A 23,002-nucleotide genomic window follows, 5' to 3' on the forward strand; every position below is an offset into this window, starting at 1 on the left:
CTAGCTTTTCCGAAGAAAAAGCAATTACAATTACCTACCACAATTTTTTTGATTCGAATAATTCTAATCTATAAAACAAAAAACGGGTATACAACACGGCTAATAATGGCAAGGTTATTTGAAATTGTTGTACGGAATCAGTAAATAACAACATTTAAAAATTAAGTCACCTTCAGCCCCACTGAAAGGCGATTTCTCGGAGCTCGTCTGAAAGCGGAAAGATGTAAATAACACAAATAAAGCCTATTCACGCGCCGAGATTACTTTGTGGAATATTCTTACACATTTGTGCTCTACAAACTTACCTTTATTCTTCAAATAAATTATTATTACAGTACATATGGTCCTATTTTTCCGCACTAGTGCGTAAAATAGCACTTTTCGTGCGATGTCAAAAGTTTAAAGGGCCATATGTACTGTAAAACGTTGTACGATACACGTGCGAATAGATAATTCGCAACTCGTGTCGATTTAAAACACTCCCTTCGGTCGTGTTTTAATTTATCGCCTCTCTTTTCGAATTTTCTCTTTTACGCACTTGTATCGTAAATAACTATTTTCGCAGTAATGTACCGTGACCTTTTCGCTTCATTAATTAAGCAAAAAACTAGTCATTTTTAGATATATCAAGTCAGCAACTAAACCAACATATTATAACGGCTATAGTTTAAATAACATGCTATTTAAGCAATATTCCGTACCTATATGTACCTGTGATACGCATAACTCTCGCTATATGTAACATCTTCAAAAGTGAGAAATCATTTTGGAAGTTACATGATATTGACTACAACTAGGTAAATACGTTAGTATTTGCATTTAAAAGTTGAATCTCGAAGTCTTTTCCAGTGCACTTATACATCTTTTGTAGTTGTCGCGCAGGGCGGGCGGTCGGCGAGGGCGGCGCGCGCGCTCCAGTCCACTTCCGCTCGCCGGCCGCGATAACTACTGCCCACTGCCCAACTAAACTACTACTACTACTAACTTACCTCGTTACCGACTCCAAGTGTTATCAAAACAACAGTTATCTTCCACAAATAAACACCAAATGGTTCCAAGGTTTTAGGGACATTGTGTTGGAAATTCCCATTTCATGAGATAGTGAGGACCAATTATGGCTGATAAGCTACATGAGTATCAGGGTGTAACAGGCCGGCTGCACGGGGTCAGGGATAAGTGTAAAGAAAAGTGGTCGCAATGGAAAGAGGAGCATCCGAAAGGAGTGAAGGAGACTTTTAAGGATTCTCTGTTTGGGATCCCTCATTCTGAAGGCCCAGGGAGAGTCTGGCAGGAAAGCGTGTATAGCGATATATTTAGGTAAGTTTTATAAAAACTCTTGCTAATTTGATAACCATCTAGAAATGCCATGACCTATACATCTACTATTTATTATCTATCCTTGAGTTTACAAATCATATATTATATTATATTCTTAAAAAATATACAGTGAAACTAAAACGACGTTCTATTCCACAATAAATTAATTTAATACAAAAAATGTCGTTTCAGTTTCAGAAAGTAAATATTATATATTTCGCAAGACTAAAGTCATTCTATTGAAATCAGAACAAACATTAATATAGTTGAAGAGGTTTGGCGTTATGCTGAAGAACATTTAAGGCTCTGGAAACTCGAATATCTCTGTTTAAATAAACGAAAAGCAGAGTTAACTCTTTAATAGAAGAGAAACGTTTCATGTGCTTATGTGGCCCATAACCTGTGAGCCATTTTTGTACCGAAGGTTGATTTGTCGAAGGAGTCGGTCCCCCTTTCATACCTATAATAACTTTGCAAATTGACTGAGATTGATAGCGGAACCTGAGAGCACCCGGGAGGGAGTTTTATAAAAGTCAACACGTTAACTCTCCGAAAGTCGGATATTACACAATTGCACTATTATAAAAGCAACCTTGTTATCTGCTATATAAAATTCACGGTCTAATGCAGATAAATTATTGATGCAATAGTTTTATAACGCCTATAATAAAATATTTATTGTAGGTTCTTTGTTATTTTCTGTTATTTTCGAGTGGAAAACAAAATTTTAAAATAATAATAACTAGCTACCAGTTTAAAATGGAGTATTGCTCATGTTTATAGGTAATTTAATTTAATCATGATTTAAGTTTGCAAGTGAATAAATGTAATGTTTCAAAGGTGGCTTAATACTGTTAAGTATTTGCTTGTTTGGTGTGACATTGCGAGGACCGTTTTCGCCTTTGATACACATACACCTACACAATAAGTTGTCAGATATGTTCTGGCGGTTCTGGTATTCACCTTTTCAGACTTATCTAGAAATACGCAGCGCAAATACAGCGTAGTCGCAAGATTGAGTTACTGACAAACTTATGAGATGAGCGCAGCGCGCGTTTCAAGCCTATAATCAGGTTTTTAGCTATCTCATTACTTTCATTGCCTGAGATGACGTCTAAAAGGGTTCCCGCAAATATAAGAGACGATATCGGTAATACATAATAGTAGGTAGACAGGTCTACCACTCAATAATAATTATATTGCTGAGTAAGTAGTACCTATGAGAAAAACAATACTTCGTCGGCGGAAGGAGAATGTGTAAATAATTTAAGAACCAAGATTTTCTTCTTAATAAACTCATCCGTCGTACCCGAGTCCTTCCTCATGCATGTAGGCAGTGGTTTGTCAGTGGCTTTCTCTGATGTACTTACTTGTAAGTGACGCATTCAGAGAAAAATAATAACTTTATTTTGGCTAGGGACTGTCTCATTTCAAACATAGACTCTGTCTTACGCAAGTATGTACTAGCACCCAAAAAAGGGATGGTATAATTTTTTTTTAATTCTTATTTACTGACCAATTGAGTTTGCCAGACTTTATAAAACAAAGAAGTAAGTAAGGTGTTTTTTTTTCAGAAACGTGTTAAAAGGAAAATCACAAGCTTAACTCTTAATCTATTTTTTAATTTTCATAAAGTAGGTACCTACAGTAAGGTACAGTTCTACTAGGTAGTTAAGCTTGTGCTTAACTTCATTTTGATTAAAACTTTTTTTAGTTGTAATAGTTGTAACTGTAAGCACCTGAAACACAATGTGGTACCTAGTTTGTGAATGTCTATTATACAGAAGGAAAAGTCGGATCGAGCTGATGAGAATATCAGCGGCGGTCATGGGCATCGAGTTCTCATACGCCGGCGAGACCGCGTTCGTCTCCCCGACCCTCCTCCAGATCGGGGTGCCCCACCAGCAGATGACGCTAGTGTGGGCCCTGTCCCCACTTGTGGGCTTCTTTATGACGCCGCTGCTGGGCTCCATCAGTGATCGGTGTCGCTCGCAGTTCGGGAGGAGGAGGCCGTTCATTGTTATGATGTCTATTGGCGTTTTATTAGGTAAATATTTTGTGTTCACTTTCCGCTCCGGCATTTTGTGTTTAATTTTTGAAGTATCAAGCAGTACACCGATGACATGAAAAATGTCGTGGCTATGTCATATTAGGTAATGACATTGAGATTTCACATCTATGCACTATATAGCAGTTAAAAACCTAGCAAATCGTTAAAGTTTCGAGACCTGAATAACCCAATTAAAAAAAAACTGAAATTACTGTCCTTTGATTCAAACAAAGGCGCATTTTTAAAGTGAAAACTTCTTTAGCGGCGCTGTGCACTTTTTGTGATGGGGAAAAAATCTTAAACTCGCGACAGGTCACGTGACCGTAAGATTCGTAAGGCGTAAGACGGACACGTGACCTGATCGAAAAACTGTTACAATGTCATTGAGTTTTTACTTCTGCCGGCACTCCCGGAGAGCAACCCGTTGTTTTTTTTTTGGCAGTATGCTTTTACTACTATAAAATCCCGTATTTTTCAGGGTTAATTTTAGTGCCAAACGGCGAGGCCATAGGATACGCGCTTGGCGACGAGAGGCCGGCCAACCGCACGGAAGCACCCTCGGTTCTCGGCCCACGGAGTTCCATCCTGGAGTCCACCGACACCAACTATCATCCTTGGGGTGTGCTATTTACGGTGCTTGGAACGGTCTTTTTGGATTTTGATGCTGATGCCTGCCAAAGTCCCGCGAGGGCTTACTTGCTGGATGTCACGGTGCCAGGTATGTATGAATATTGATGACTTGATGAGAAATTAAAATGAGGACGTTATTTTTTTATTTAAAACGGTTCCTATAAATAGGCAACACTTGTTTTATGTATGGCATCGTCTAGAAAATAGAATTGGATTATTTGATTTTATAGTAATCAAAGAAAATCTATTAAAACTAACACAATGTTCTGAAAAATCCAATGCACTTCAGTCAACAACCAGGATGATTTGTTCTAACATTTTATTTAAATAGTACCTACTTACTAATACCTATTTACATATAATATAGTAAGTTTTACGTATTCACGTACCTCAATCGTATGTTAGGTAAGGTTCGTTTTCACATATTATATCATTCACGATTAAATTTAGTTAAGTCATTGTTTATCTCCTAAGGATTTTCCGCCTCGTTCAGTTTTCTCAGTAACGGAGAGCCTTATAATACTTATACCTAACACTGAGTAGTACCTAGTGCTTAAAATAACCCACTTGATAACAATATTATAGATAAAAGCGGATTACTCACGATTCAGTAGTGCCACTGACACTGCTTATACATATATTTAATGTAGCTACCTATTACTTCGATAGGTCTGGAATTATATCAACGCCCCACATAGGGGTAATTCACTAGAAAAGCTGGCCAAAATGATTTATGTACATTTGTATCAGGAGTTCTATTGTGTGAATCCAAATATGCTATTTTAATTTATTTTATGCAACTTTTATACATTTGCCGGTTGGTGTAGTGTTGTATCGTTTATATACCGGTCAATAGCAGAATAAAACATTCTTCAAGTTTTAATTATTTGATAAACAGCTACTATCTGATCAATCAGACGACCCTTCTGTAGTAGAGTGTAAAGGAACCTTAACAGATATATGTGTAACGCTGCCTTAACAGGACTAGCCTGACAACACTGCATCTAGCCCCGCGCTCTTCCACTATTGACAGCTACAAGGATAGGAGCTATTCGATTTAACTGAAATGTAATTAAATATAAAGTGCCATATTTTTATAAAATATACCATCATTGAAGACCACAAATATTGTTTTAATAAATAACAATACATGGCGCAGTCGGAGAAGAACGATTATGAAGATTAAACTTGATTAAAATAAGAAGACACATGGCGTACGCCGGCCGGCATAAGTCAGTATTAAGGTAATCGTACGAAGATTTATTAAAATAAAAGAAGAATCGACAATGTCAGGCGACGAAAGTAAAGAAAAGACAGTGAAGAAAACGGTGAAAATGGACACATCCGAAGTAGACAGCATGACATGCGCGGTGGAATACAAAATGCCGCAGGGCTTGAACCTAGACGATATCGGTAACTGTTGGCCGCAATGGCAAAGGTTTAAGCAGTCTTTCCGCATATTTTTGCTCGCCGCTGGCTTCGAAAGGTTAGCTGAAACTAGAAAAGCTGCCATACTTCTTAATTGTATTGGACAGCAAGCGCAGGAACTATATTTTAATGTCTTACAAACTGATGAGAAAACGAAATTAGAAGAAATAATTGAATTATTCGACGAACACTTCAAACCGAAGCAAAACGAGGTGATTAACAGTTACAATTTTAACAAACGGGACCAAGAAGATGGAGAAACCTTCGATGCATTCTACACAGCCATCCGGAAAATAGCTGAAAACTGCAACTACAAGGAAAAGGACAGGATGCTGCGAGATCGAATAGTCATCGGAATCAAGGAACAGCGGACTCAACAGAAGCTACTTGAAGTGAAGGAACTAACTCTGGACAAGGCGGTGGACATCTGTCGCTCTGCTGAACTCTCCAAAGAACACATGAAGGCTCTGAAGAATCAGGAGGTGCATGCAGTACAGGCGAAGCCCTCAGCTCACGGATCGTCATATGTTAAAGATAAGTACTTTGATAATAACAACAAGTCTTTCAATAATAACAGACAATACAGCAGTAACTTCTACTTATGTAGAAAATGTAAAACTGAACATGGGCCAAGGAACTGCCCGGCTTATGGAAAAATTTGCACGAGATGTAAAAAATACAATCATTTCAGTGCAGGATGTACTATGTCTAATAGACAGGTTCATGAAATGAATATGAATGTAACGGATACTAATAATACTAATAATAATGTGCAGGAGTTATGACTAGTATATTCTATAGACTTTACTAAGAATGAGTGGACGGAAAAGTTAAGAGTTGAAAATAAAAGGGTATCATTAAAGTGTGACACAGGTGCGGGTATCAATGTCCTTTCATTAAGAGATCTCAAATTAATTGTCAATGATGATATTAAAAGCAGATTGTCTGAGACAAGGTCAGTTATTGAGGTCTACAATGGTGGGAAGATTTTCCCATTAGGCACCATCACTCTAAAGACTTATTCTAAAAATGATGAAAAAAGTTTTGATATTGAGTTTGTGATTATTAAAGAAAATTTCCGTCCTATTTTAGGTTTCAGGTCCCTAATAACAGTTGGATTATTAAAAATTGAAGAAATTAATACTTTAACTAATGGAGCTATAAGCTCAAATAAAGATAACATTGTTAATATTAATTACAAATTATTTCAGGGTGTCGGGGAGTTCAAGGAGCCATTGGAGTTGCGAGTCGAACCAGGAGCTCAACCCGTAGTCCGGCCCCCGCGACGTGTGCCGCATGCACTGATGGGTCGCCTTGCCGTGAAACTGGGGATCCTGGTGGAACACAAAATAATAGCCGAAGTTGCACACCCGAAGAATTTCGTAAGCAATCTTGTAATTATTGAAAAGAAAGATGGCTCGCTTAGGATTTGCCTAGACCCAAAAGACTTAAATAAAGTACTAATTAGAGAACATCGCTTAATACCTACTTTAGACGAAATAGTTTCGAAATTATGTAACAAAAAATACTTTTCAGTCTTAGACTTGTCAGATGGGTTTTATAATATTAAATTATCTGAGAATTCTAGTGATTTGTGCACTTTTAACAGCCCCTTTGGATGTTATAAATTTTTAAGGTGCCCCTTTGGCATTTCCGTAGCCCCGGAGGTCTTCCAAAGGTACAGTGAAACTGCCTTTGGTGACATCCCAGGTGTCATTGTGTACTGTGACGATTTACTAATTTGTGGTGACACTGAAGAAGAGCATGATGCAATATTAAATAAAGTTTTTGAACGAGCCAACGAGCATAATGTGCGTTTTAATAAAAATAAATTTCAGTACAAATTAAAAGAAGTAAAATATTTTGGGCATATTTTTTCCGAAGAAGGCATGAAGATTGATCCAGAAAGGGTAAATGCCATTACTAATATGAAAAGCCCTACTAATAAAAAAGAGTTGCAAATATTCCTTGGTATGGTAAACTATTTAAGAAAGTTTATTCCTAATCTGGCTAATATTGCATCAACGCTCCAATTATTGTTGAAAAAAGATGTGACTTGGTTATGGACGGACATTCATGAAGATGTTTTTAAAAATATTAAAAAGAAATTAACAGAAGCTCCAACTTTGCAAAATTTTAACCATAAATTGCCGATAGTGATACAATGTGATGCTTCTAAGGATGGATTAGGTTGTTGTCTTATGCAAGAAGGAAAACCAGTGGCTTTTGCATCAAGGAGCTTAACTCCGTCTGAACAAAATTTTTCACAAATCGAAAAGGAATTATTAAGTGTGTGTTGGTCCACTCAAAAATACCATTACTACATATATGGACAAAAATGTACAATTTTAAATGATCATAAGCCGCTGGAGTCCTTGCTTAAAAAACATATTCATGAAGTCCCGTCCCCTAGGCTTCAAAGAATGAAGCTAAGACTTCTGAAATATGACATAGAATATAAATATTTAAAAGGAAAATACATGTTCATAGCAGATTTACTATCTCGTGCATATATTAAGTGTGACAACACAGAAGATCCATACATTAACGAAATGGTCCATTGTGTAGGACTTGCAAGTCACTTGCAGTGCACTCTTGAGCAAAAACAAGAGTTAATTTCGGAATCTAAGAATGATACGGAACTTTCTAAATTAATTGAATATACTAAGAATGGATGGCCCGACAAAAAACATGTGTCAGACAATTTACAGTATTATTTTAAGCTTAGATCTGAAATAACCGTGGATGAAGGTCTAGTGTTTTTAAATCATAGAATCATAATACCTACCACATTGCGCTTAAAATTTATGAAAAGTTTACATGAAGGGCATCTTGGCACAACTAAAATGAAGCAAACTGCCAGGAATATGTACTATTGGCCAAAAATTGATGAACACTTAGACACATATGTAAGGAGATGTTTTGCATGTCAAACATACCAAAATAATAATGTGAAAGAGCCCTTATCGCCTCATGAAGTACCTAAACTACCCTTTAATAAAATAGCTACAGATATAATGGAATTTAAAACAAAAAGTTATCTAGTAGTATATGATTATTATTCGAAATGGTTAGATATTAAATTATTAACAAACAAGAGTGCCAAGTGCATTATTAACAGCCTAACAGATGTTTTTTGTAACTGGGGCATCCCTAATGAAGTAGTTTCAGACCATGTGCCCTTTGACTCTAGAGAGTGCCTTCAATTTGCTCGTGAATGGGGTTTTACATTCACATATACCAGCCCTAGATATGCTCAGTCGAACGGAATGGCAGAAAGAGGCGTCCAGATAGCTAAGAAAATTTTACTTAAATGTTATGAAGATAAGACTGACTTTAGATTAGCATTACTACAGTATAGGGCTTCTCCCGTCTCTGGTACCAATTTCTCTCCTAGTCAATTAATGATGAACAGAAATATTAAAACAAAAGCTATTGTTAACTATGAATACCTAGAGCCAAGGCTTAATATTAATGTAGAAAAACAATTTCAAAGATCATTAAATAGAAATATTAAATGTTACAATAGTAAAACTAAATGTAAAAATAGTTTTTATGTTGGACAGCAGGTGTGGTTCAAAAAAGAACCAAATAAAAACATATGGTTGCAAGGAAAAGTTTGTAAATATAATGGCTTTAGGTCATATAACTTATTAGATAATAATAATGTAGAATATACGAGGACATCATTCCATATCCGAGCGGCTTAAAGCTTTGTGTTCCACCAGTCTACTCAGCTTGTTGAGGGCTCAACTCCAATGGTTGCTATGATTTAAAGGGGGGAGAAAAGTAGCACATGTATTATTAGTAATAAGATATTATAATTAGTGTGGCTAAGTTTAGAAATAACAACTTTGTGCAATTTTGTAATAACTGAAAGCTTAAGTATTAGTATCGCAAGACTGAACAATGTAGAATTAGATTTTTAGAAATTAGTACTTCTGTGCAATTGTGTGATAAAGAAATTTGTTTTTTAAAAGGGGAAGATGTAGTAGAGTGTAAAGGAACCTTAACAGATATATGTGTAACGCTGCCTTAACAGGACTAGCCTGACAACACTGCATCTAGCCCCGCGCTCTTCCACTATTGACAGCTACAAGGATAGGAGCTATTCGATTTAACTGAAATGTAATTAAATATAAAGTGCCATATTTTTATAAAATATACCATCATTGAAGACCACAAATATTGTTTTAATAAATAACAATACACCTTCATCACTTTCACCTGTTGAATCTGATGATAAGTCATCTGACATCGCGTTTGCGTCTATGTTTGGGCCAAGCATCATGTCCCTAGCAGCAAGGCTAAATGGTTTCGTTGATTTTAGAGGCTTAGGCCTAATGCTGCTCAAAAACGGATCTGACGTAAGTAGCAGCCGATTTAAGACGTCCAAATTGCACTGCTCTCTCGAGAACTTCCTTGAAAAGCTCTTCCTAAATTCTCGGAAGTGCTTATTTCTGGCCTCGGCTGCCTCTTCGGACAAATTTCCTATAGGGAGAAGTGCATATTTCATTACAACAGGACCATGCAGTAAAATTTTGTGCACGGTTGGGGTCATTTTATTCATGACTGCATCAAGTTTTTGTAGAAATTGGGGTTCGTTACAGTCTTTCATCATACGAAAAATGTATTCTCTGGTCACTACTCTCACGCCAGAAGGACCTGCCATGATAAATCAGAAAATTATTTTTTCCGACCGCAAAAAGAAACTTTGTTTGGTAATATCGCTCAGTGTAAAAATTCTCGTAATTCGTTAATGGGCACTTCTGGGCACCCTAATTTTAAATAAAATTGCTAGAGAATTAAATATCCTGTCGAATAGAACTACAAATTTAGCCCAATATAGCCCAATAGAACAACTTTCGGCCTTTTGAGTTCAAGTCAAATTCGAAAATTCATAGTGCAAGAGAGTATTTACTGAAATTTGATATTAAATGTATATAACCCTTAGTAAGAAAATAATAATAAACAAATTAAATTAAGCATACCTGGTGAATCTATTTCCCGAACAGACATTTTAAAATATCACCTTATTTGTTGTCTAAACAACGCATAACAATTGTAATATTTTTTATCGAATTTTCGCTTTCGTAGATGTGTTTTAGTAAGAGCGGTTAAATGACACCGATTTCACAAATACCCACCACACGCAGCGAAAAATAAATATTGTTCTAGTATCCATGAATTATATGACTAAGGAGTTCGGCTACCCTTTTCCCGGGATTCTACGTCTTGATACATTCTACTAATGGCCAGCTTTTTTAGTGAAATACCCCTATGTGCGCCCTTAATGGATTAAAATAAAATAGTACCTATGTGTTTATAAAGCTGATCCGTGTTTGATAAAAAGAGTTGTTAATATATTAAATTGGATTATAAAAAATATAACAACCTGTATAAGTATAGTATAAGTAACTTTGGTTGCACATGCTCTCCATTTGACATTGTCTGTGAAACCTAACTTGTGAGGTGATAAAATGATCCGAAAAAATCGATTGCATTTGTTTGTTCGAAATTAGGCAAAAACTGTAGTTAATAACGCAAACAATAATACCTACCTACATATGTTCGTATTCTAGTTATGTATCCGGTAAAAATGCCGGGGAAAGAAAATATGGAAAGTCAAACAAAGTATCTAATTATCTACTTAATACTTAGGTACGCAATAAACCTTTAAAAGTAAATAAAATTACCTATCAAACCAAAGTCACTACCAAAGTCAGGAGTCCCAAGAGTAATCATCTTCATCTATGTAAATTACTTGCGTGATTACCAGTGATTACGCTTAGAATAATTTTCTCCAAAACTCATTACCATCCTTCACCTACTTTGATTATTACAATTAATTTTAATTCAATATTTGTTCGGCTGAAACGTCATATCATGTGACTCTGTTATTTAGAACTTTAGGCGAGACGGGCAAAAGCGTGTGTCAAAAAGATACTGGATGGGCGTAAAACTAATGTTTATACGCCTTTCTAGATTACAACGTTTGAGGCTTTAACCGCTTATCTGTTCTGTCTGTCCGTGATTGATTTATCTAGACAACGTTTTTTAGTACGAGACCATAGTATCTACCTTTAGTAGCTTTACTTTGCTAAAATGATAAGCAATTATGTAAGTTATAATGTAGCTATACTGAACATTTTGTCTTTGACTTGACATCAGGTACCTACACGTGCGTCCGGCAATGCCTATTACTAGTAACTGAAGCGTTTTGTGTATATCATAAGTCACACCTAATACTTCGGGATCAATGAGCTCACACCACTATAAGCTGTAGGCCTGTCCATTACAATTAGTTGCGGTATGCTTCTACAAAAGTTGCATCACGTCACTTGGATCACAGTTGTATTGTATCATTGTATCAGAGCTCGGAGTAATTAACAACGGAGACGCCATGTCTAAAATTTTCGGTACAAAATAGTCTGCCGTTTTTTGCGGGGGAGGGGCACATCAAATGTATAGGTACGTCATGTCAGATAAACGTCAGTCCATACATATGGTTGACATGAGGTTGACCATTGGCCGCCTATTTTCGACAGAGGGGAACGCCTGTTAATGGCGGCTCCATTTTTAATTACTCCGAGTATCAGAGTTTCAGCGCATGCATTAAGTAGGTACCTACCTTGAAATGTCACTTTTGACTCTGACAGATCAGTATCATATTGGAAACAGATCGAATAACTAAAAAACGTGGTGTAAAAAATATGTATAAAGTAGTATTAAAAATATAGTATTGAAGTAGTTCTCCATATGCAAGGATATAATTAATAAATCCGTTTTTTTAACTTTCGAAGTTAAATTAACCTTAACAGAAATTATAAAAACCTAAAACCCATTTGAAAAGTATAGGTAAGAGGGGTAAGAGTAGTATAGTTTTGTAAGTTTCAGTAGTGCTTATTTTATTATGTTTGTTTATTCCTTTTATCAATAAATAAATTTTTGAAAAGGTTATTTTATCATACATAAATACATTTGTAAATAAAACTAGAATATATCTGAGTTTCCATGGATAAAAATAATTGTAGGCTGTATTTTATTTTCTTCCTCTGGGAATTTACATTAATTTGAAAGGGGAATGGAGTTTTCAACAATTAGGCCCCTAGAGATTTAGCCTAAATAAACATGTTAGTCGAAAATATCCATTCAGATAATGTTTACGCAATTAATGCAGATTTAAATTAAGAATTATACGTCATACCATCACGCATAGGTATTAAGTATAGGTACATAACTATAAAGGTACTTAGATACTTTTCGTACTTAAATATTGATTTTTCTGCCTAGAGCGACTATCTTGACTTTGTTTTTAATAATTCCTAATCACACATACAACGCATATTGCATACAAATATATTATAAGTAATATGTCACCACAACTAATAAGCAAGTTTGTTATTTCATTATGTCGGATTTACGTAGGAGCAAAGTAAATATTTAGTAGGCCCAAATATTTAATGTAACTAATTGGCTGATAATATTGTTTAACTGTGGCCAGTGCTAAATTCAGGACGTCAAATTTTTACACTAAAAAAATATGTAAGTACTAGGAAAATCCCGTCTTTGATAAAAATAATTTTATTATGAATGGGCTTACTCATGGCCACTGATTAGCCGAGGCGTTTGATTTTTACAAGATTTTGGTGACCTACCTATAGTTCGTTTTTTAGCATTAGAAAGATCTTGAATGAAGGTAAGAGATCTTGACATATTTGCCGTAACTTATCTTTAAAATGCGTTTTTTAATTAAAAGACACATCAAGATGTCCACAAGGGCCGCAAATTGTGACGAAAAATTCGCTGATGAAATGAAACGCAAGAAATAACTTTAGGTGCTTCGAAAGGGGCGGCAATAGGGATGGCTTGGGGCCTAGGGCAGCAAAGACTGAAAATCCGCCACTGTGTTTATGACCCACGCGCATCACGCATTTATTGATGCATTAAGAAAGTGAAAATAATTTTATTTAAATTGGAACCTTTTTTTTACAGAGGATCATGCAAAGGGACTTAGCACATTCACGATAATGGCGGGCTTAGGCGGCTTCATGGGCTACGCCCTCGGCGGCATTAACTGGGATGAAACGCGATTAGGTAATGTGATACTGGTACTAAAACCTACCTGTTTCGGAGTTTTAGCCTAATAAAGGTTAACGAACTTGTTAAATAAAACAATTTATGTGGATTAAGTAGGTATATCGCGTATGTTTCTATCCGAAACCAACTTTGATTGCACATTTATGTAAACAAACTAATACCTAATCTATGTATTAATCTAACCATATTACCCTTAACATAATAGAATTTGTGTACAATGACATTAAGGTTGACTCTTCAGGCCGGAGCTTCCGGCGCTTACTTTTTGATGACAAGACAGGTGATCACATGATACTTTCCATAGAAAACGATGCGCCAAAAGCTCCGGCCTAGACACGGCCCGGTCTAATGTGAGTCATCCTTTATTTGACGAAGAAAAAAATATGTTTTCCTCAATTTACCCCGTGTTAATAGGACTTTATAGTAGGACAAAATTTGCTTAAATTGTTTTACATAAATTCGTATTTGTCACGAAAATCATAAATTAATATTACCTTTTAGGGGAGTTATTTGGAGGCCACGTCAGAGCAGTGTTTTCTCTGATCACCGTGATCTTCGTGGTGTGTGTGGCAGCCACCGTGACCAGCTTCAAGGAGATTCCTCTCGACGAGCTGCAGGATCAGGAAGAGTTCAGGAAGCTGGCGGAGACGGAGAGGGTGCAGGAGAGCTTTGATGCTGGAGACGAGCCCGTGAAGAGCTTGAAGCGAGACAACACCACGTATGGCTCGTTGAATCAACCGGCTGAGGGCGATGACCAGGTAACTTTATTAACCCATCTTAGTAGATTCCTCTCGGAGAGTTACAAGAGCAGGATGAGTTCAGGAAGCTGGCGAAGACGGAGAGGGTGCAGGAGACCTTTGATGCTGGAGACGAGCTCGTGAAGAGCTTGAAGCGAGACAACACCACGTATGGCTCGTTGAATCAACCGGCTGAGGGTGATGACCAGGTAACTTTATTAATCAGTCTTCGTAATTTATTAGGTTTAACGAATATAGCCACTACCAAAATAATAATAGTTTTGGTGCACGGCCAAACTTTGGGAGGGGGAGTTCAATTTACAACTAAAAGAATTCCTGTCGGTTAATTTCCCTACAAAGTACAGATTTGCTTGGATTGACAAAAATATTCAAATAGCGCAATCAAGCGAGTTTCAATATCGCTAGTGTATCATGATCAGGAATTTTCATCGAAGCCAAAATCGACAATCCTTTTTGGGATGTGAAAACATTACCTTATTTATTTGCATAATCACGCAAACAAACAACCTCTGACCCTAATTGCATAGTACCATCTCTGGGATAAAATTGTAGCATCAAAGAGTGATTCTACAAGCACTGATGTTTACTTCCAATAGGTTCCAAAAATATGCTCCACGTCAAATGGCTCCTCTACACGTTGGGCCAATGTCAGCCAATCCAAGGGACGCAGCCATGCGGTAGAATGAGATAGCAATATCACTTGCTCCCTCTAACGCATAAATGCGTCCCTTGGATTGGCCGACGTTGGCCCAACGTGTAGAGGAGCCAAAAACATTTTTTGGCCGTAACCGGCTACCTGCCAGTAACACACTACATAATAGCTCTACACGAAGTTACGAAATCCAATCTCTCTGCGTGACGTTAATAAGCTTGTGACCTGTCACATAGGGTTTCACTAGTTTAGAATATCTTCTACATCCCTTATTTTATTTCATTGTAAATAACTTTTGAGTCAGCCAGAAGAACACATATTACTTACATAACTAAAATTGCGCAAGGAATGACCTACCTAGTCTACCAATACCAATATAGAATAGAATTAAGTACCTAGTAAGAAAAGAAAAAAAAACTGTCGTAAAATGAAATTTAATCGAATCATCATTTCTCTCTATCAATATATGCTGTTTCAGGACCACTAAAAGTGGCCACTCTTGTCATCTGTGTCATACGTTTTATAAAAAAATAAAGTTAATCATGTATATTTCGAAAAATAATTTGTAACGTGTTTTACAGAACGGTCCAAGCACCAACGTACCAGAAAGCAGTCACGGCGAGCACCTGTCCCTGCGGCACTATCTCCGCTCCATCGTGGTGATGCCGTCCTCACTCCGAGTGGTGTGTCTCACCAACTTGTTCTGCTGGATGGCTCATGTCTGCTACTCACTGTACTTCACTGACTTCGTGGGTGAGGCGGTGTTCGGTGGGAACCCTGCTGTAAGCATTAATCGACAGGCTAAAGACCTATTTTATTGGTTTTTATGGCAGCTCGTGATATGAAGTTTGACGTCTTATAAAAGTGGCGAGGTTATTAGCGCGCAAAATTTTGGTTTTAAATATACCTATGACTTAAAGGTAGTAAAAGTGTCATTGTAGATACTTTGCATAGAAACAGTTTAATTTATGTATTTGGCAACTCTATCTTATCAATTTACGCGCACGTATTCATTTGTTTCTGTCGTACTCAGGTAAATCTATAATATTTGGTTTCTATAATACGATGAATATTTTAGTCAATCGTAGATACTGTAAGCTCTTGAGATTTTCTGGTACGTTTGGATGATTTATTGGTGTTGAGATTTTCACGTACCATTTTTGTCGTAGATAAAATTCTAAAATTGAAATTGATTATGCAACTACATTACGTCACGATATATATCTTATGTATATTTACGGTTTGTGTCGTAAGTAATTTAAATGTGTCGCTTAACTTCAAACTCGGGTAAATCCATTCGACCCTCAGAAATATCTACCCTATTACTTTTTCTTAATGCCAAAATAGCATAATTTGACAGATGTATTTAACTGAGTTTGAAGTTAAGCGATCGAAATCTCATTTTGTCAAGGGCTATTAAAAAAGCCGACAAGTGAGGCGTTGCATAAAGCCGGAATAGCGCTAGGAAGTTGATTATAATCAATGATCATTAAAACAAAGCAGAAATCAAGGGCTCATCTCGACTCTCAACTATTTTTGAGGATTTTTGAGCCGAGATGTTTTACTTTATATCTCTAGTTTCCGGCGTCCTTTCCATCAGTAGCTTCCTCTTTATTGTGTCGAACATCGTACTCGTTCCCATATATCCCAGATATTTTAGTTTAATCTTAAAATATTATTTCCTGAGAAAAGATTTTATCTCATAGAATATTAGAAATCGATTATCTAGAATGTATTCATTACATTTTAGTTAATGGGTGGTTACTTGGGTGGTATTAGGTAGTATACTTGTGCCACATTCTTTTTTTCTAGGATATTTGACATACTATGAAAAAGCAACATATTTTAATGTTTTTATACGATTTACTGTATGTACAGTCGCCATCAGATATATCGGAGCGGCCAAGGTGTTCACAATATCTGAACACGCACTCTAACGCCTCGACAATAGAGGCGTGTTCAGATATTTGTGAGCACGTTGGCCGCTCCGGTATATCTGATGGCGACTGTACAAGATTGTTTGCATAAATAGACTTTTAGTAACGTGCCGCTTATTATTATAGGCGCCAGTCGGCTCAGAAAGCCGAGTGCAGTACGAGGCTGGAGTGCGCTTCGGGTGCTGGGGCATGGCTATGTACTCTCTGTCATGCGCCTGCTATTCCACCGTCATAGAGAAACTCATCAAGAGACTGGGGTGAGTGTTGTTCAAGTTCACAAGCATTCGGCAATTCGGGCCACATTGAATTCGGTCTCGTCCGGTTACTCTAGAAAGCGGTCGGCAACCTTTTAGCAGCCAAGGGCCACATAGTAGTTAACGAAGTTGACGCGGACCGTTCTTTGTTATTATTTATGACTGTATCAGACATTGTCGTTTGTCAATATTACGTACAAAATAGTTGCCGACCGTTGCAGTCTAGAATCTTGATAGGTTGTAGTCGACTGTCTATATAGAAAAGTAGGTACAGTGGACGCTGAAAACTTGTATTATAAATTAATTGGTTTTCAAAACTTAAATAAGATATATCATCTCACACTTCGACTTCTGTAACTATATGTATATCCTACTGACCCCCAGTAGTTTGGCTATTTGCCCCCTTTGTTTTCCATAAAGTTTTAAGTCATAATGTATTGTTTGACAGATTATCGTTAGTCATAAAACTGAAACCGTTAACTTTTCAGGATTTTCCTAAGGTTATGCTATAGATAGGTTAGGTTAGGTTAGGTTTGTTTTGTGGGAATCCTGAAAAGTTACGCGTTTCTGAGAAAAACCAATTATGACTAACGAAAATTCGGACAAACAATTCATTATGACTTAAAACTATTTGGGAAACAAGAGAGACCCATCCTACTGTACCTCGCTCCAATGTGTCAATGTGTGTATTTAGGGTTCAAACAGTACCTAGAGCATCAGCTACACCCCCAGGTGTGCATTGCGCAACTCATGCCCACTGAGCCGCGTTATTGCGCGGCTGCTGATCCTTGTAAGACGATTTGCGATGCCGACCGTATGGGTCACTGCCCGTGCACTTCGTAAACACATTACGAGGGGAGACAGGGGATAGGGGTTAGTAAAAACCATAGACGAGAGGTACAATAATATAGAGATGACACGGGGAAGGGGCCAAACGACCGAACGAGATGCACTTATGGAAATTTCAATAGGAGTAGCAGAGAAAGTGGCATTATTGCTTGTCCCTATCACAGTCTCATTTTTTGTTTGTTCCCCACCAAAATTTAGAATGGTTTATGGTGGGCAACAAATAACCCGACCGAATTACGTAGATTGTTTTTGGTATGTTGTCAGGAATGTTAAAACGTGTTTTTAATATTGTCGCTTTGCGTATGTTTTGTCCCTCACGGAGGCACGCGTATAAATAGCTCATCTATGTAATACTAGGTCTATGGTAAAAACATGTTTTTTATGGATAGTAACACTAAAATTAGTTATACCTACATTAGGTTTTATTCAAGATGTTATTCAATATTCAAAATTATAACAGTGAATAAAAATACAAACTATGAATATTGTATTCATAGTTTGTGTTTATATTCACTGTTATACTCGTTATTACTATAAGTAGAGCTATAAAATCGGTCAATTTATAGAAATGTAGAAATGATAGATTGTTTTGGTAGTAAGTACGTACAAAATAAGGAAAAAAAAAATCTAACGTATTTTTCCAGACTTCTGCAATGATCTAAAATTATTGTACATGTGAGCAAATGGTAAGAGCAATCCAGATTTGAGATTAATTTCAATGACATAATATTATCAACACGGACTTCGAATACTCTAGTTTTGCCCGTGACATCGAACCATAGAACCATAATATATGGTGATCGTGCCATAGAACTCGTTTATACGTAAAATTACGTGAAAAACATAGCTATTCAAGTCAAGCAAAAGACGTTTATTTTAAACAAAAATATTTAAGTATAAGTAAGTAGGTAGGTACATGTTAGGGGTTTAGTGTTCAGTCAGGCGTGGCTCACTCCGTGATTTCGTCGCTTTGCTACAGGTAGCTAAAAGTACATCCGTTCGACCCCAATTTTGGGGTTTGCCATAAGCCGCGCGTGGCGCTGTCGCCACCTAGCGGCCATATCTGTGCTGATCGTGACAGACGCGTTTTGTTAGAGAGTCTTCTGTACCTAGTACTATTATTTATTCTGTGGTTCAGTGCCTGCGTAATAACAGGAGCAAGTGGTCTCAGCCGTGTAAATCGGGCTTGCTTTAGGTTTACTTACTTAGGCGTCGACAACACGTTTCAAGGTTTGAATAAATTTAATGTGACCAATGGAATTCACTGTTTACTTTTACTTTTTAAGTAGGTTAGAATAACTCTGAGATTTATTCTAATTCTGTCGTAGGTACTTAAACAATTTTTTTTTTTGCATTAGATATTGAAATGGTTTTGCTTATATTTTTTGGACATTTAAAATTAACATTTGAGACGAACGGAATGGATTTCTCATTTTGCAGACCTGATTACTAGCATAATTCGATTATCAATTTTGACACGTTAAATTAAAACACACCTATCTTGGCCTGATGTTAAATGATCCGTCCACAAGAAATTATTAGAAAATAAAATGTCTGTAGATAAATAAAACCATAAATGTTTCACTAAAACATACGAATATATTTATTCCATTGTACGAGTATTAACATATTTTCTAAAAAATTTTCATTTTGAAATTCTGAAATAGGTGATAAAAGTAGATATCAGTAGTAATACCTATCTCAGAGTGATATGTCTCTTGAAGTTGTCAAACGGCCCAGATACCGCAGTTATCTCGCTCCGCCCTTCAACTTGACTGAGCAAACATTTCCTAGTGCTAACAAGATCAATCCACCCTTGACTTTCAGCTTCCTGTTGCACTTGCTCGGCTTCCCACTGATATAATCGATAACTGACTCAATGTATTCGAACTTCAAGATATTCACAAGAAACGACACGTACTAGATCCATTCTAGGTACGTTATAGTTTAGATATCAACTAGTTCTCTTTTGCAGCGCAATTCGGGCAACCAATGTCACTTTTACGTTAGATAGAGTAAGATATCTATTAGATGTGAATTGGATCTCTAAGTCATATCATATCCTGTGGAAATCGTTCAAGAGTATCTCCAGAATCGCGCAAATGTCAAATTTGACAGGTTAGATCTTAAGCATATCGTTATCGTATCTTGGTGATGTCTAAAAGATATCTAATAGATGTCTATTTCAAAATCCGAATCGGGCCCTCAATCGCTAAGTTGTACAGCCAGCAGCAGAATTTGCTAAGTGCGCGAGGTGTTCATAATTACCTTGACACGCTCTTATTCTCTTAACAGTAAAGTCGCGTCAAGATAATTTTGAACACCTGGCCCGCTTAGCAACTTCTGCTGCTGACTCTACAAATCAAACATTAGGTACGTTACAAGACTTTGATGAGTTTTTTTCTATCTCAAATCACACACGCAAAAATACCTATTAATAAAAAACCGGCTAAGTGCGAGTCAGAATCGCGTTCTAAGGATTCCGTATATTACGCCATTTTTAACAATGTATTTATTAATGTGAAACGTGAGTGACATGTCTTTAAAAAACCCTTAGGGGTCGGATCAAAAACTAAGTAATTAAGTCCGACTCACGCTTGACTGCAAATTTCTGATAGGTTTTCCTATCATCTATAGGTAAAGACCTATTTTGTGTATTTTTTCAAAATTTTAGACTTAGTAGTTTCGAAGAAGGAGGGAATGGTCATTTTTTACCTATTTTCTTAAATTACTTCTAAACCATTTATTGTAAAATTATAAAAAATATATATATTTCAGGTTCTCACAATGAGCTCTTTCATTTGATATAATATAGTTTGCGAAACTTTGTTTTTTAATTGTCTCATTTACCCCCCATTAGTGCCCCATATTTAAAATTAATTTATTTACGTTACATGTTCGTCTTTGGGTCGTAAACTTACATATGTGTACCAAATTTCAACTTAATTGGTTCAGTAGTTTCGGAGACAATAGGGTGTGACAGACGGACAGCCAGACGCATGAGATTATTCTATAAGGGTCCCGTTTTTTCCTTTTGTGGTACGGAACCCTAAAAATAAACATTATTCGACCATCGCGGTTTTGCGGAAACATGATTTCCGTTTTTCAATTCGCTAGATGGAGTAGATCCGTATTTTATCACGAGTTATGAATTCTTTTGAACGTCGTTTTCTTTAATTGAATCTGCAGGTCGTTAAACCGAGTTATTTAGTTTTAAATTTCCTTATTGGGCAGGAAATTTGCGGTTGCAAGATTTTAATTAATACTGAGACGGAAGCCATTCAGGTTTTTAGCTCAATCTTTTATTTCATCCATTCATGACAATAACTTAATAGAAATGGAAATCAAAAATGATCACAAACAAATGAAGATCAGAGAAAAGAGAAAAATCAATGAGTTAAAGTATGATAGTAGGGTAATTCGCCAGTAACTGGCCACCCCAAACTAAAAATGAATTCTATTCTCCTATAATTAGAATTCATTTTAGTATAAGGTTTTCAATAACTTGAAAGCCTTCAATAACTAGCCACCTTACATTACACAGTTACTGGCGAATTACTGGGACCCGGGTATGTCCTTAAACTACGTCCAGGACCCGGGCATGTCCTTAAACCACGTCCAATACCACCGGTGGACGGGCAGCAGTGTCCCTCAAATTCGGTTTACTCGACAGCGATCGCCAACCTGCCTGCCAAGCGTGGCGATTATGGCATTCACCCCCCCATCATGTAAGGGGGAGGCCTATGTTCAGCAGTGGACGTCTTATGGCTGAGATGATGACTGACGAATTACCCTAATTGCATTATTTTATTTCAGGGCTAAGAAAGTGTACGTTGGCGGGTTATGCACGTACAGCTGCGGTATGTTCATGTTGTGCGCGATCAGGGCGCGCGCAGCCGTCATACTGTTCAGCTGGACGGCGGGCGTCATGTACTCCACGCTTTTTACCATGCCCTACCTACTGGTGGCGCATTACCACGCCACTGGCACGGTAAGACAATTTCACGATATGGATTTTTTATAAGATGGAAATGCCTTAAATATGTATTTACTCCTGCTGAGAAGTAGGTTTGAAATATTTTATGTCCACTGTTTGTCATCCTATATAATTTGTTTTACCTTTTTCTTCTCACCTATTCAGATTTTCGTGAGCAGAAGTATTGTTTAGTCAGAAAATATTTTCGAAAAATAAAGTTTCTCATCTGTTCTTCGCATGGTCCCAAAGTGTTTCCATGGAATTCTTCTTGTTATTGTAAAGAAGTTTTGCCCAGGTCTCAGCTGGCTACATACGCGAATGCGCGCAAAAAAGCCTGCCTACTCGCTCGTTCCCATTAATGGAGATAAGTATAGACCGACCGCTTATATGAGTCCTCGCCTGCGCGGTACGGGGGCGACGGAGTATTAGGACAACTAATGGTAACATTCCATTTCTAACCGCAGCTGCACTACCGGTACTGAACGCGTAGCTGTCATTGTCAATTTCCATAGTAAAATGAACAGTAATGCAGCTGTCGTTGGAAATGGACTGTCACCTTAAGGGTGGCGGGAAAGGTGCGGGCGGCAGGCGTACGGCGTCGCCCCCGTACCGCGCAGGCGAGGACTCATTTAAGCGGTCGGTCTATAGTAAACTATTACTCTTTTACTATCTTTAACTATTTTTTCAATCCCAATCCGCATTGGGCTAGCGTGGGGACTATAGCCCAAACCCTCTCGCGCATGAGAGGAGGCCTGTGCTCAGCAGTGGGACGTATATAGGCTGAAATGATGATGATGATGATGATGAACTATTTTTTCGTGTTCCAGTGGGACAGCGCCGGTGGTGGCAGCGGCGATGCTCGCGGGCTAGGCACTGACGTGGCGGTGGTGAGCAGCTGTGTGTTCGTGGCCCAACTGCTGGTGTCGGTGCTGATGGGCTTGGCCGTGACCGCCTCCGGATCCACAGCAGCTGTCGTCGCCGTCGCCGCCGCGCTGGCCGCCGCCGCCGCCTTCACTGCAACCAAGATCACTTACTTAGACCTATAAGATTA

At 37.5% G+C, this 23,002-nt stretch overlaps 1 protein-coding gene across 1 annotated transcript; it reads left to right on the plus strand.

Moving 5' to 3' along the window:
• Window positions 1-1,074: 1,074 nt before the first annotated feature.
• Window positions 1,075-23,002, plus strand: LOC134664568 (proton-associated sugar transporter A). The gene is made up of 9 exons (XM_063521282.1): window positions 1,075-1,317; window positions 3,102-3,364; window positions 3,846-4,085; window positions 13,421-13,522; window positions 14,027-14,283; window positions 15,517-15,717; window positions 16,999-17,129; window positions 21,792-21,966; window positions 22,779-23,002. Exons 1-9 carry the CDS (start codon window positions 1,115-1,117, stop codon window positions 22,995-22,997), a joined length of 1,791 nt encoding a protein of 596 aa, XP_063377352.1. The 5' UTR covers window positions 1,075-1,114; the 3' UTR covers window positions 22,998-23,002.

Source organism: Cydia fagiglandana, chromosome 5 (genome assembly GCF_963556715.1).
Source record: "Cydia fagiglandana chromosome 5, ilCydFagi1.1, whole genome shotgun sequence".
Classification (NCBI taxonomy): domain Eukaryota; kingdom Metazoa; phylum Arthropoda; class Insecta; order Lepidoptera; family Tortricidae; genus Cydia; species Cydia fagiglandana.